Source organism: Hemibagrus wyckioides, linkage group LG28 (genome assembly GCF_019097595.1).
Source record: "Hemibagrus wyckioides isolate EC202008001 linkage group LG28, SWU_Hwy_1.0, whole genome shotgun sequence".
Classification (NCBI taxonomy): Eukaryota; Metazoa; Chordata; class Actinopteri; order Siluriformes; family Bagridae; genus Hemibagrus; species Hemibagrus wyckioides.
Window position 1 is genome coordinate 10,532,559 of NC_080737.1, and position 14,385 is coordinate 10,546,943.

Here is a 14,385-nt window from a genome sequence, read left to right on the forward strand (position 1 = left end):
ATGTAAATTATGCATGTTGCCTAACTAGTAAACTAAACCTTTGTTAGCATTCATAGATATTCTAAGAATTCTTAGTTAGCAAGCCAACTTCAAAGAGAGGATTCTAAGCTAATTAGCACAGATTAAACAGATATTGAAATGATGTCACAATGATGTCAGTCAGGGGTCTATTGTCTGGATCAGACTGAATGGAAAGCTAGCAGAATGCTCAATAAACAGAAATTTTCAAAGGAGAATGTGTTTGCTTCTTTCTTGAGTATTTATCAATCTCCATCACAAAAAAACTTATAAATTCCATTAGTGAAGATGATCCCTTGTTCTAGTTTTTTATTTAAAAAAAAAATGCCACAGGAACAAAATATCACTGATGTTGTTTAAAGGCTTCTCAAATGGATTTAGAAGAGGATATAGTACTTAATGAGCAGACAGACACCATTCTTGTCCAAGGATTTAATGGCAAGTTTTATGACATTGCTCCAAAATGACAAGCACCTTCAACATGACTATCTGAGCTTGCTCAGGAGGGTTTCTGAGTGCAATGTGGAAAGCTGTGATCATGTCTCCACTACCTTGCAGCAGGTTAAGGAACCTGCTAAAGGAATAAACACAAAACCTACTGGGACCCTGTTTTTTTTTTTTTTTTTAGATTACTTTCAAATCAACACCACAGCCTGAAGACCTGTGAGCTCCCCAAGACAACTATTATAGAGGAAAATAATTCTGTTGCAGTAGCGCTTGTATCCAGCAAAGACAGAATGAAAATAAAAATTTATTATTATTTTATCCAGTCTACAATTAAATCTAATAAGGGGATCAACTACATGTATTTATTGTAGCTGTGTTATTTAAAAGAACATGAGAAAGAAATAATAGCTTTTGCAACATATCTATGTTTATTATATCATCCTTATTTCAAACCATCCCTATTCAACACAGAGGAATACATTCTCAGCTTATACTGCCTTATTGCTTGATCACACAATAAAGACCAAGAAAGTAACATATGCCCTGAAATAATTCAATAATTCAATTACTGGCTGCAGCACCAATAGCCAGAATGCCATTCACACGGCAACAATATAGAATTGAACATTCTGCCTCTGTGAGCACCATCAAGCTGCAACAAGCAAATGCATAAATTATGAGGTTACCCTATGGGGTATATTTTTTAATAAGTTACACAAAATTAAACAATAAAATTACCACCTATCATTGGTACTTTTCCTCAAAAAGAAAAAAAAACTTTTTAAGAGATGAGACAACAGAATTTAGAGGAATAAATTTAGAGGTTCCCATCACTGGTACTGGAGTACCCTTGTCCTGCACTTTTTCTCTGCTACCAACAAACCAATTTCAATAAATCAATTAAAAGCTCATTAGCAGTCCAGCCTGAGTTGAAGGTGATTTAGTAAAACAGGAAAAACAGCAAATGTGTACTCCAAAACCAAGGTCAATGACCAGTGATATTTATCCATTCATTCTTTAATCTTCAGTAACCACTTCATGGATTGAGGTGGATCTGATGATTATTCTGGTGTAGGTACCATGCATTCACAAATGGGGCAAACTTTTATTATAGCAGCTTTACAGCATTTGCAAGTCTGGAAGACGAGTATGTTATGCCAACAAACCATCATGAAGAATAAACCAGCCTTTGTCTGTCCAAATGCCATCCAGGATGAACTGTAAATGACAGAAGCTCTCTCTCTCTCTCTCTCTCTCTCTCAGGCCAGGCCTAAGTTGGAGAGAAGGTCTGCTTTTCTCTCATAATTAAAGAAAGTTAAGAAATTAAATTTAAAAAATGCTTACCTCCCAAAGGTGAAAAATTACAAGTGAATGTGTTTCTCCCCCTGAAAGTTTACTTTTATATTCTGTCACTGTGCAAATTCATAAATCTGTGAATTTTCCTCATAGAGTCTTTTATGCTACAAAGTAAAGATCACTTACTTTGATCTTCATTCACTTTGAATCATTATTTAGCATGTTTTACTTAACCTTTACTGAATTTCTTGTTTAAAGCATTGCCTTCAGCAATACAATATGTGGTATCACCCTAAATTCTTGCCAGTTTTAATAAAAAATTCATATATCAATAGTTGTTCTTTAGTCTTTTCTAATACACTAAATTCTATATTATTGAACATCTTGTCTTCTTGTGGTTAGTACTTTAATATTGCAAAGGTCAAACTATTCAAAACTAAACCTTCTGAAACCAAGTCACTGATTATTATCGTTCTTCACTAAAATTGAAGTTTTAATAATTCTGACTTATTTGAAAGTTGGTAATTTTAATTTCTAATTAAAAATGAATTTCCTCTCCCCCATTAACATCAGGTTTTAATAATATTTCTGAAAAACAATCAACTATCAGCTATGCCTCCTATTTAGCTGGAATGAAAACCTGCAGCCTGGAGAACAAAACCTGATGGAAAATGCCCAGCTTCCCCAGGTATAGATTATAGTTATGACAATGATTTCATCTAACCGTTGAGGTATAGTGTAACGCACTGATCCAAGGGGAAATGCAGTGCAGAAATACATTCTGCCATCAAGTCCAAGTTTCATTTAAAAAAACTATTTGTTTTTAATCACAGACTTCAAACGAATGCAAAGGACTAAGTTTTTGATTGTGGCACACTGTCGCAAATGATAAGCATTTGAGGATTGCATTTCATTTTTTTGTTACTGGTGTAATTGTTTTTCGATCTGTTACAAACGCTCCTCTATTGTGTTGAAAAATCCAGAGAAGTAAAAAAAAAATAAAATGCAGGTAATTTCCAGCACACAGTTCCACAGCCTAGAAGATGTTTTAGAGCAGGAAGTTTATTACGTTGTACTTGAGAATTTTTTTGTCTTATCTTTGCATTTGTTTGATAATTTACATAAAACACACAATATATTTATGTTGTTATATACGTTCTGTTCTAATGTGCAGGTTTGTATCTTGTTTTGCAGTGTACATTTATACATTTTGAAAAAAACAACAACTTTATTTTACATATAATTGTATATATAATATAATGTGTATATATGTATATATATATATAATTATATATATAATATATATATTTTATAATTGCATCTTCCTGTTGCTCTGTGTCTTTTATATCTAAAGAACTGTAAGGCCTTAAGCATATTTTTGAACTACACTTTAACTGTTATAGTGTTATGTGTCTTGTTTGTCTGCACTGTCTTGTCATCCTGTGCTCTTATGTTGTATGTTAAGTTTCACCCTATACTTTGTTCCTGTTCTGTGTAGCACCTCTGGTCTAGGAGGAACGTTTTTTCATTTCACCATGTACTGCATCAGCTATATATGGTTGAAGTGACAATAAAGCCTCTTAGACTTTGATATTGAATAATATAAAAGAACACTACAGTTTGTGCTTTTTCAAGTGTACGTGATGTTTGTGCTCTTGGGTATTTATGTTATACTTTTAGGAACGCACGAACACATAAAGGTAGGCAAAGTGAGAAATATCCTAGATTTTAGAGAGATCCAAGGTACCAGGATTACAACAGGTACCGAAATAAAAGTGCATGAGTAAAGCGTCCTTTATGGGGCAATTAAAACAACCACCAGAGGACACTGCTCACAGCACGCGGACCTTTCGGAGCATGCGCATTTCGACCCGAATCCTCCTCCAGGATTGGCTGGTGCGTGAAGGGCCGCCATGTTCACCCTTTATTATCAACAAGCTAGCCGGGCACAGTGAGTTCTTCAGTCATTTTACTCATTTAAAGGTGTTTAACCACCTTTAAAGTTGTTTAGCCCAGCTCTAGAGTCCAGTTTAAAGTAGTGCTCATGTTAGACAACTTTTAACTGATCTTTCTGAAACGCCATCTGCAGAGGTTTCTGAGGTTGAGGTGAAGAGCAATGGGAAAGCGATATCACTGTGATTATTGTGACCGCAGCTTCCAAGACACGCTGCACAACAGAAAGAAACACCTGAACGGGGTCCAGCACCACAGAGCCAAAAAAGCTTGGTTCGACAACTTCCGAGGTAAGGAGCACTGGGCCAGTATGTCGGGCTAATAGGAAGTCCAAGATTTTTCTTAGCCTTTTCTGTTTCTCCGTGTTTCGTCTAATACTCAGCATCTGTATTATAGATGCAGCTGCAATTCTTCAGGACGAGAGAGCAAAGCAAGCGTGCAGGAAGTTTCTGCAGACAGGTAAAGATTCCGGACAATCTGACACAATGATTATGAATTTCTACATAGTTCGGTTGACGAGACATACAGTAGATTGTAAATATCTAAACAACTCTGTTAAAATGGCAGGTTTCGTTACAAAAAAAGACGAATCATGTCGGATCTTTTTCCACCTTTAATTCGAGTGAAGTGAAAAACAAATAGAAACTATTTGGGGAGTATAAAAAAAACTTTAGTCAGTTACAAGATATATAGCTTAGTCAGTTATACACAAAAAAAAGACTAAGAAGAAAGGAGAAATCCTGAAACATAGAATACAATAAGTTTAAATTAAACCTAGTTGTGCAGATATGAAACACAGTTGTGGATTTAATCATATACACATGCAAACTGGCAGTAGATGATAAATATGAGTCTAGAAATAAAGTATAGTGTGTGAGTGTTATCAGCTGTCACACACAGGTGAACTGTTGTACAGTGTTATTGGAAATGGTATGAATGACCTCCTGTAATCTGTGTTCTCGGTGACAACGAATCTGAACAAGTCGTTTGGAGAATGAGCTCCGCTGACTCTGTAGTGCATTGTAGAGTGGGTGAGATGGATTGTTCAGTGACCTCCTGTTCCTCACTGACTCAAACGTCTCAAATTTGTGTCCAATTATAGATCCAGCCTTGCAAATTATCTTGTTAATCCTGCTTCAAAGCAACTGGTCTGTAGTCTCTGAGGCCAGATGGGGTGGCTTTCTTAAGTATCAGTACTAGACAAGATGTTTTCCATAGCACCGGTACCCTTTCCTGCATCAGGCTTAGGTTGTAGATGTACTTCAGGATACCAGACAGCTGAGTAGTGCAGGACTTAAGAACCCTGGGACCAATACCATCAGGGCCAGCATCCTTGCTTTGATCAAGTCTCTTCAGCTGTCTTCTTACTTGGTTGGCCTTCACAGTCAAGTAAGAGGATGTGGTCAGTCCAGTGGAGGAAGGAATTGGGGGGTTGTGGTCAGGGATACTCAGCAAGCCTGTGGTGTTGGTGTGGATGTGTATTTGGTGTCTACAAGGGTGTCAACACTGTTCCTGTGTGGGATGGCCCAGCAGGGGATTCTGTGCTGGACCTGTTAATAAACACATTCAGTTCGTTGGCTCTGTCCAAGCTGCCCCCCAGCTGGGGGTCTTTCAAATTAAAGCTGGTGATCTGCTTCATGCCCATCCACACATCCGTGATGTCTGCTTCTGCCGGTCTGAGTCTTTACACTCCCTCAGTCTTGTCTTCAGTTGCTGCTGTACCAGTTACTAGACCTGAAGGCATTCTTCTTCTTGTTTAATAGATCTTTCAGGTTACTGATGATCCAAGGCTTATAGTTTGGATAACAATATGGTTCTTGTAGGAATAAGGGTGTCATGGCTAAAGTTAATATAGTCTTAATATAGTCATCCCCATGTGGTTCACAGAGTACGTTCCAGTCTGTTGTTTCAAAGCAGTCCTTCAGGGTCTCACTGGTTTCCTGTGTCCACCCCCTCACCGTCCTTGTGGAGACAGGCTGCCTTTGAACTGCAGGAACATACTGAGGTGTTAAAAAGATGAGATTGTGATCTGAATTACTGAGTGGGGGTAGAGCAGTGGCACTGTAAGCGTCCTTGACATTTGCATATGGAAGGTCCAGTGTTCTATTTTCCTGTGTGAAACCATCAACAAACTGGTGAAAAGTTGGGAGAGTAGAATCCAGATTAACATTACTTAAAATTAAAAAACGTTAAAATTACTGATTATAGTCACAAATGCTTCTGGATGTTGACACTATCCTAGCAACAGTGTGGTGTATGGCTTTGTACGCTGCTGTCTGATCAGCTGATAGCGGGATGTAAACACTGATTATCATGCTCCAGGAGAATTCATGTGGTAAATAATATGGGCGTATACTCGCAGCTAAAAGTTCAATGTTCAATAACATGCCCGGAATTGCGCCGTTAAAAATGCATTTAATTTTATTCCTTGTACAAGTGCTCCAGACCTTACAAATTGGGATCTCCTGTGCACAGCTTTCGTCAAGTCATTCCACAGGTTTTTGATTCAGATTGAGATGTGACTGAGCCATTCCAAAATGTTGATCAGCTTCTTCTGAAGACATTCTTTTGTTGACTTGTAGCATTCCTATAGTATGATGATGCCACCATAATGCCTCACCATTGATAAGCTGTCTTTATTGTGTCAAACATTTCTTTTAGAATTTTGCCCACATCGTTTCTTTGGCCAAATTTTAAAAAAAGTTCAAACCTTGGTTCTATTAGTCTGTTACACATTTTCCAAACTGTTTTGGGCTTATTTAGACAGGCCTATTTTTTTTCTCTTCCATTTAGCTACCCTGCTTCATAGCCCAAGCATGAAGAATGTGGAAGATCTTTGTCACAAGCACTTGCCAGATATTCTCGCAGCTCCTTTAATGTTGCCATAGGTTCCTTGTTAGCCTTCAAGATAAGCTATCTTCTTGTTTTTTTCTCATTTCTGGAGGGATGTCTTGTTTTTGGTAATGTTACTCTGGGGTTCTATTTTTCCACTGTTGATGGCCCTTATATTCTGACTATGGTGCCAGCTTTGAACTTCTGCTGCAGCAGGCAGTTTTGCACTTGGGTCTCCAAACGCAATATTAAGCTTTGAAATTATGCTGAGTGATATGTTGCTCAAAAGCCCCTGGATACACAATAATAAATAAAAATTGCCAATTTGTATATTTCTGTGGCCATTGCTAAAAGTGCTTTACAAATAAAATTTAATTTAATATGTTAGGGCTAATGCTTTGGAAATTCTTTTGTACCGATACATTGCCACTGTATCAGCCACTGTATACATCACAGTAGACAGATAAAACCAAGATGATGTCAAAAAAATACGGGAATTGCTGGTCATTATTTGTGATTAATCAGAATCACTTAACTGATGAACATGAGTTTGAATCTGATTGATTAATTTTTAATTAATTAGTTTAATTTAATGAATTCTTGGATTGATTAATTCTGGTTAATGCCCCTATTATAAAAGGGTGTGTACATCCTGTGCAACCAGGTTTTAGCTTTTTTTTTTTTTAAATAAATGAATGAATCTAAAATGTTCCTCTTTGTTTTTCACTTGAATTTTATAGGTTATATTAAAGGTTGAAAAAGAGCTAGTTTATATTGGTTCAAAACTTTTTACATCAAAATGCCTTGCACTTTTAGCAGGTATATGTGGATTTTTTCATCATCGCTAGCAAAACAAAGAAGACCAAACATGTCTTGGCCAATTACAATTGGGGCTAAGGTGGTGGGGGGAATTGTGTAACCACTGTGCAATATTTTGTTGTGTTTAACTGCATTCTGATAACCTCACTTTCAGGTCAGTGTGTATTTGGGCCCAGCTGCCGGTACTCACATATGACTGAACAGGATATGAAGAATTTGGAGCAACATATTAATGGTGAGATCCTTATGTGTTTACACTCTTTTGCCTTATGGTCACTTGACCAGTATGTGCTTTTTGAACATTCATTTCCATATTTAGCCCGCCCTGCTGTTATAATAACCTCCACTCTTCTGGAAAGTCTTTCCACTATACTTTGTAATATGGCTGTGGGGATTTTTGTCTCATCCAGCCACAAGAGCATTAGTGAAGTCCACTACTGTTGTTGGGCAAGAAAGCCTGGCACACAGTCAGTAATCCAGTTCGTCCCAAATGTTGAAAAGTAGAGTTGAGATCAGGGCTCTGTGCAGGCCACTTCTTTCATACCAATCTTGACAATGCATGTTTTTATATACCTTGCTTTGTGTACAGGGTATTGTCATGCATATGTTAGAACATTTATTTCCAGTGAAGGGAAATCTTAATGCTACAGCATTCAAAGACACTTAGACAGTTATGTGTTTCTAACTTTGTGGCAACGGTGGTATCCACATACTTTTGACTTGTGTATTATAAAGTCTGGTGTTATTTTGTATTTACCAAAAGGCATGTAGGCATAGTGAGGTTTGAGCTCAACATAATGGCTAAACCCGCTTAAACTGGAGGAGACCAACACTGTGTAGACTGAGAATGTTGAGCATGAATGATACTATTTCATACTACTATTTTGATAACTTGCATCTATATTGAGACTCATTGATTATTTCTTTTATGTACCTTGTCCTAGCTGAAACGTCCTTGGTGTCTGTTGCTCAGTAGCATTTGCCTGATTAAGACCCTCTGCTGGAACACACTCCCAGTCCACAAGAACTCTGTCAGTGCATAATGAATGAAACCAACCTGAGACACATTAAGTGAAGTTGGCAGGTGATGAATAAAATGAATTGCTCCAGATGGTTACCCAGCTTGGATGTAAGCTTGATATATTGATTTGTAGCATGTGTCATACAGGCTCACATGTAAGCTAAATTCTGTCTGTGACCTCAAAGTGCTAAATAAAAGGCTAAATATTTAGAGGTGGTCTGGGAGGCATAATATTTGTGGTGCAAACATGGATGTGTTTCAGTGGTACACAGACCCTGTCATTGCCCTAGCCAAAAAAAAAAATGCAGCAGTCTGCAATTCTGCACTGTATGGTAGAATTCTCCACTGCTAGGCTGTTTATGAAATCTAAGCACTTGATAAATCCCACACAGGTAGATAAGATTGGATTTACAGGACATTTCTACAGTGGCCGAGAGGTAATAAGAAAAATAAAGTGAAAACAAAATAAATCCCAAAACACGATTTAGACAAACCATTAAAGGTAGGTATATTTTGAGAATGGTATTCTTACCGCTGATTGGAAGAGACATCTGTCACTCCAGATATACAGGAAGTACAGCTGGCTGCGGCAGTAGAAAGTTGATTTGTGTGTGTATATGAACGCAGCTCTGCTCTTACAGTATTCCTTACATCATTCAATCTGGAATAGTTTTGTCTTCAAAACATACCTGCCTTCTTTACATGTGTTTTTAGAGCTTTTTGCCATTATATGCTATCATTCACGGCATATGAATGTCCTTCCTCAAAGTAGCATTGAATGAATTCCATTTTCTTTTAAATATAAATGTTTGTTTATTTTTTAGATTTAAAGTTGCACTACTGAAAATTTGTTCTTGTATAAAAAATATACTTGTATATCTAGTATAAGTTCCAGATGTCTCGCCCAATCAGTGGTAAGAATTCCATTCGCAAACTGTACCTACCTTTTCCGGTTTGTCTGAATTGTAGTTGTGTTTGGATTTGGTATTGTGCTTTTGGATTTGTTATTTTCTTTTTGGATTTGTTATTGTGTTTTTCAGTTCTCGGCCATTATACATTTCTGCCTTAAAACAAATCCATAATATATGTGCATTATACCATCCCTTCAGAAGAAATGACGTATGAATTCACTCACAGTGAAATGTCTAATTTATTCTCGCAGCTGTTTTTCTGACAATATGTGTAATAAGCCAATAGCAACTTCTTTAACAATTAATGTTGTTATAATAATTGTATAATAAACATAATAATAGGTTTGGACAAGCAGGCTGCATACATTCAGATGTCAGACTGCTTTGTCTAAACTTAATTTGATGAGCAAATCCAATAAAACATCAAAATGAGTAAAGTTTTAATTGCCCAATTGCATTTTTGTTTGGTAGTTACATAGAGTAACTTTTGCCAGTATCTGGCAGTGTTGCTACTAATTAAATGTACACAGAAATAAGCATTTAGGAAGTATAAGCATAAGGAAGTTACCTAGGCAGAACAGATCCACTTATGTGTTTTCTCTAAAACTGTGGTTATTTCATTGGAAGGTTAATTATTCATAAATTCACTTGAACAGTAAATAAGCAATCCTTCCATGTTTTATCAGAAGAAAGACTGCAGGAGGTGGACTTGGACCAAGAGGGAACCTCCATTAAACCTTCACTAGAGGAATGGCTTTCCAGGAGAGTGAAAAAGGTAGCTCTGTCATCAGGAAGGTATGTATAGAATCCCTAAAAGCATGATATTTTGTCATGTCTGAAAATGTCAGTGTAAAACTGTGGTGTAACTAATTGAAGGCAATTTTGATATAAAACACACATTTTAAATTTGTTATAGCTTTTAATGAGCTAGTATTTTGCTAAGATAAGTATCCACTCAGGTTCTTGAGGTTCAGATTGTATTTAATTTGGCATCTTTAACTATGCAAGGAGGATGATGGCTACAATTGGCAGTGGAAGCTGACATGGTAAAGAAAAGTTAAGCTGATCAAAAGTAAAGGTTTAAATTGCAGGATACATCACTTTGGATAAACGCATCTAGAGGTGTCCCAACATCTAGAATTAGGCAGTAGAATTTCTAATTTTGACTGTTGCAATACAGGAGACACCTGATTTGACCCAAAGTTGATTTTTTTTGTTCCAAAAACAGATCCTACACTGTTTTATTCCTCTTATACCACAGTAATTTGCTATCATTTTTTAATAAATGACGTGATTTTGCAGGAATGTCTGCAAGTTATAAATAGTTGTTCACTAGTCTTCCCTAGTCTCTCTCTTTCTTGATATCAGTCCAGCTGAGAGCAAGAAATCATTTTATAGAGAAACTGTCCTGCTGTGAAGACACCTTTTTTGTGATTTGTATTACAGCTGACACTATTCTCAGAGCTGCTGTTCATCAACATTTTAAGAATGAAACATTTAACATCACTGTGCTATAAATGAATAAATAAAATGTATGCAATTGATAAACCCCCAGCAGAGCAGAATTTACTTAGCAAATTAGTAAAGTAGTTTTAGCCACATAATATAGCTAACCTAGTTATTTACTTTTATGAATCGTGTATGAACTGATCGAATGTAAAAGGATTTTGCCTGTTCAGTGTGATTTAACAGTCAAATGGCTTGACATTCAAGACTAGTCATGACATGATATTAGGTTTAACATGCATTCTGTCTGATTAAAATGTTAGATTACCTGTAGGAAGCACTGATGTAAAACCATTATCATTTAAATAATTATGAAGCATGAAATGTATTTCAACCCCACTAATTTTCATGATGTCCCATTATAGATGATTTGCATATTTTCTAAATGGCCTAACATGACCTAGGTCTTTTTGTGTTTTAGTGTACTAAAACTGGAAGAGGAAACGGCAGTTAAAGCTATTGAGGTTCCAACATTTCTGCTTTCCATCCCAGATCTCCCTCCATCACTTCTGCCCCTACATCCTGGAGGATGGAGAGGCAAAGTCCATAATGAATGGGGTTGAAATCAACTTTGTGTGCAGTCTTATAACTATATGACAAAAAGTTTATGGACACCTGACCATCACATCATCATATCCCAATTTGTTGAAAACGCACACACACACACACACACACAGTCAACTGGAATTTATTACAGTGTGCAGGCCCTATAGACTCTGAATAGAACAAAACACAAATTCAGTCACTAATTCAGTCAATAAAAACAAACAATGAACACCACCAGTTTAATTCACTTGCTCACATGATATTTAGCACATTTCAGCATTATTGGTGTTATATCAATAGAGTTTACATACATGACATGTACATGGTCTAACAATACTTTCATATTAGTTATTATATTGTACTTGGTGACCATATGGAGACATTGTTGTTACTTAAAGATGCTATAAATTGAAATATATATAAATCTTGATTGCACTTGCAGCTAAAAAAATATAGTTTAAGTATAAACAAATTAGTTGCTGCATGTTATTACCTAAAGATTTACTTCACCCGTCTCACCTGTATAATTAAAATATATGCATGTTTAAATAATATTGCTCAAACTGATTAGTAAAAACGACACTATTATTATTATTAAATTAAATTATGTTTTTGAAGTCCTGATAACTTTCTTTTTATAAAGTGTATTAAATATAGCTGTACTTTACAGTAATGTGTCATACAAGTTTGCATATTTAATATACGAATACTAATTCTGACACAATACAATATAGTAGTCAAAACATACACGTTCACCTGCAAACATTGATTGCATCAGTCAATAAAATCCCAATAATATGGTGCCATCAGAGTGTGGAGAACATCAAATGGGATTCATGGATTGCTGACATGACTATTTTGGTTTAATTAGCACAGAGCTAAAAGACCTGTTTACACCACAAATGTCCTTATTAAAATTAATTCCAGCAAGTAACTTGCAAACGTAGGAAAATCATAATAGTGGACATGAATATTGCATCATAGTTATTCCAACCAGGAATCTTGCTAATATTTCCATTTATAATGCTGTAAAAAATGTACTTGTATATTTATTAAAAAAAATCTTGCAAAGCTTCAGTGACCACAGAGCATCCCTGGACCACTACCCTAGACATACAGGTGATCTAAGTTTACACATTACTTTTAAAATGTCAGGCTTTTGTGAAAGTTCAATAATGTTATAACACTTTTTTTTGTAAATTTGTAAGTTTTAGGGGGCAAAAAAAAAAAAATTTAATACCTCGCTTGCATAAGTGTGCACACCCTTTTACAATTGTGGCAATGTTATTATATGATGTTAGTATATTATTATTATTAGTAGTAGTAATAGTAGTAGTAGCAATAACAATGACTCATTAACTTCAAATAAAGCACATTTACACCTAGGGCTTTAATCTGGAAGAAATACTGAATAGTTCCAAAAACCACTCAACACTGGTGCAAAACCTTAAGACTTCTGCTAAAACCTTTAAAATTGCACATTTCAGCATGACAATGACCTAAAGCACAACTCCAAATCAACAGAGGAATGGCTTCCCCAAAACAAGATCAAGGCTTTAGAATAGCCTAGACAGAGTCCAGGTCTAAATCCAATAAAAATAAATAAATAAATCTGTGGGGTGGCCTGAAGAGGGCTGTTCACAAGAGATGACAGAATGCCTTTGCAATGAAGAATGGCAAAATATATCCAAGTCAAGATGTGCCAATTAATTGACCCTTACCCTGTTTACCATTGATAAAATCGAAAGGTACTAACCCATTATACGTTTAGGGGTGTGTACACCTATGCATTATTTAGAGTGGTGACGTTTTGTTAACATAAACCCTTTTTAACAGGAGTGTTTAGATTTTTTTATCCACTGTATGTGGCAGATCACATAACCTGTCAAGCAGGTGACATTACACTTGACATTACAGTCAAGCCAGTGTTCTATTTGTTGCTCACATCTACATTACCAGTCAAAAGTTTGGACACACCTTTTAATTCAATGTTTTTTGTTTAGGGATTTATTTTCTACATTCTAGAACAATACTTGTTTCAAAACTATGAAATAACACACATGGACTTAAGTAATCCATATGTAATGACAACAAAAAGCAGTCAGTTGTTATTTTAAGATTCAAAGGTCAGGTGTTCTGGAATAGTTCTTGCAAGAACAGTATTGTCAAGTGCATTTGCAAAACCCATCAAGCACCATGATGAAACTGGCTCACATGAAGACCATCCCAGTAAAGCAAGACCAAAACTGACCTCTGCTGCAGAGGAGAAGTTCATTTAGAGTTACCAGCCTCAGAAATCACCAATTAACAACACCTCAGATTAGAGCCGTTATGAAGGCTTTACAGAGCATCAGTAGCAGACATATCTCAATATCAACTGTTCAAAGGACATTATTGTGTATTTCGGCCGCCTTCAGCATTGTTTACAAAGTAGAAAGAAATAAACATCAGGAAAGACCATGGAATTAGAAGATGTGTCCAAACTTTTGACTGGTAGTGTATTTCTCAGAGTTACAGTTTATATACACTGATCAGGCATAACATTATGACCACCTGCCTAATCTTGTGTTGGTTAGACCACTTTTGATTGACACTGACCACTGCAGCCCGGGAACACCCCACAAGAGCTGCAGGTTTGGAGATGCTCTGATCCCTTAATCAAACTCGCTCAAATCCTTATGCTTGCTGCCTAATATATCCCACCCACTAACAGGTGCCATGATGAGGAGACAATCAGTGTTATTCACGTCACAGTGGTCATAATGTTATGCCTGATTGGTGTATACATTATACTTAATAGAGATTTGTAATTAACAGTCCCTGAATACCCATGGCTACACAAGATAAACCAGATCAACAAGAATCCATTAAAAAGTAGAATAAAGCAGTAAGTTGTATTATGCCTGGCTTCACAACATTTCTATATTGTCTGATTAATCTCCAATAAATCATGACCACTAAATCATTAATAACATCATAATTTCACTGTTTGTGTCTATGTTCTGCACTAATGCTACCTCCACTGATCCTTAAAGA

General features: G+C 36.2%; 1 protein-coding gene across 2 annotated transcripts; it reads left to right on the top strand.

Annotated features, from left to right (window-relative positions):
- The first annotated feature begins 3,610 nt into the window (after positions 1-3,610).
- zmat5 (zinc finger, matrin-type 5) lies at positions 3,611-12,420 on the top strand. Of its 2 annotated transcripts, XM_058383898.1 has the most exons (6): positions 3,611-3,712; positions 3,851-4,004; positions 4,111-4,173; positions 7,520-7,600; positions 9,984-10,092; positions 11,225-12,420. In XM_058383898.1, the coding sequence occupies exons 2-6, from the start codon at positions 3,878-3,880 to the stop codon at positions 11,364-11,366; spliced, it is 522 nt and encodes a 173-aa protein (XP_058239881.1). In that variant the 5' UTR covers positions 3,611-3,712; positions 3,851-3,877; the 3' UTR covers positions 11,367-12,420. The 2 variants fall into 2 exon arrangements, with proteins under 2 accessions (XP_058239881.1, XP_058239882.1); XM_058383899.1 differs by having other exon boundaries at positions 3,666-4,004; positions 9,987-10,092.
- Positions 12,421-14,385: the final 1,965 nt, after the last annotated feature.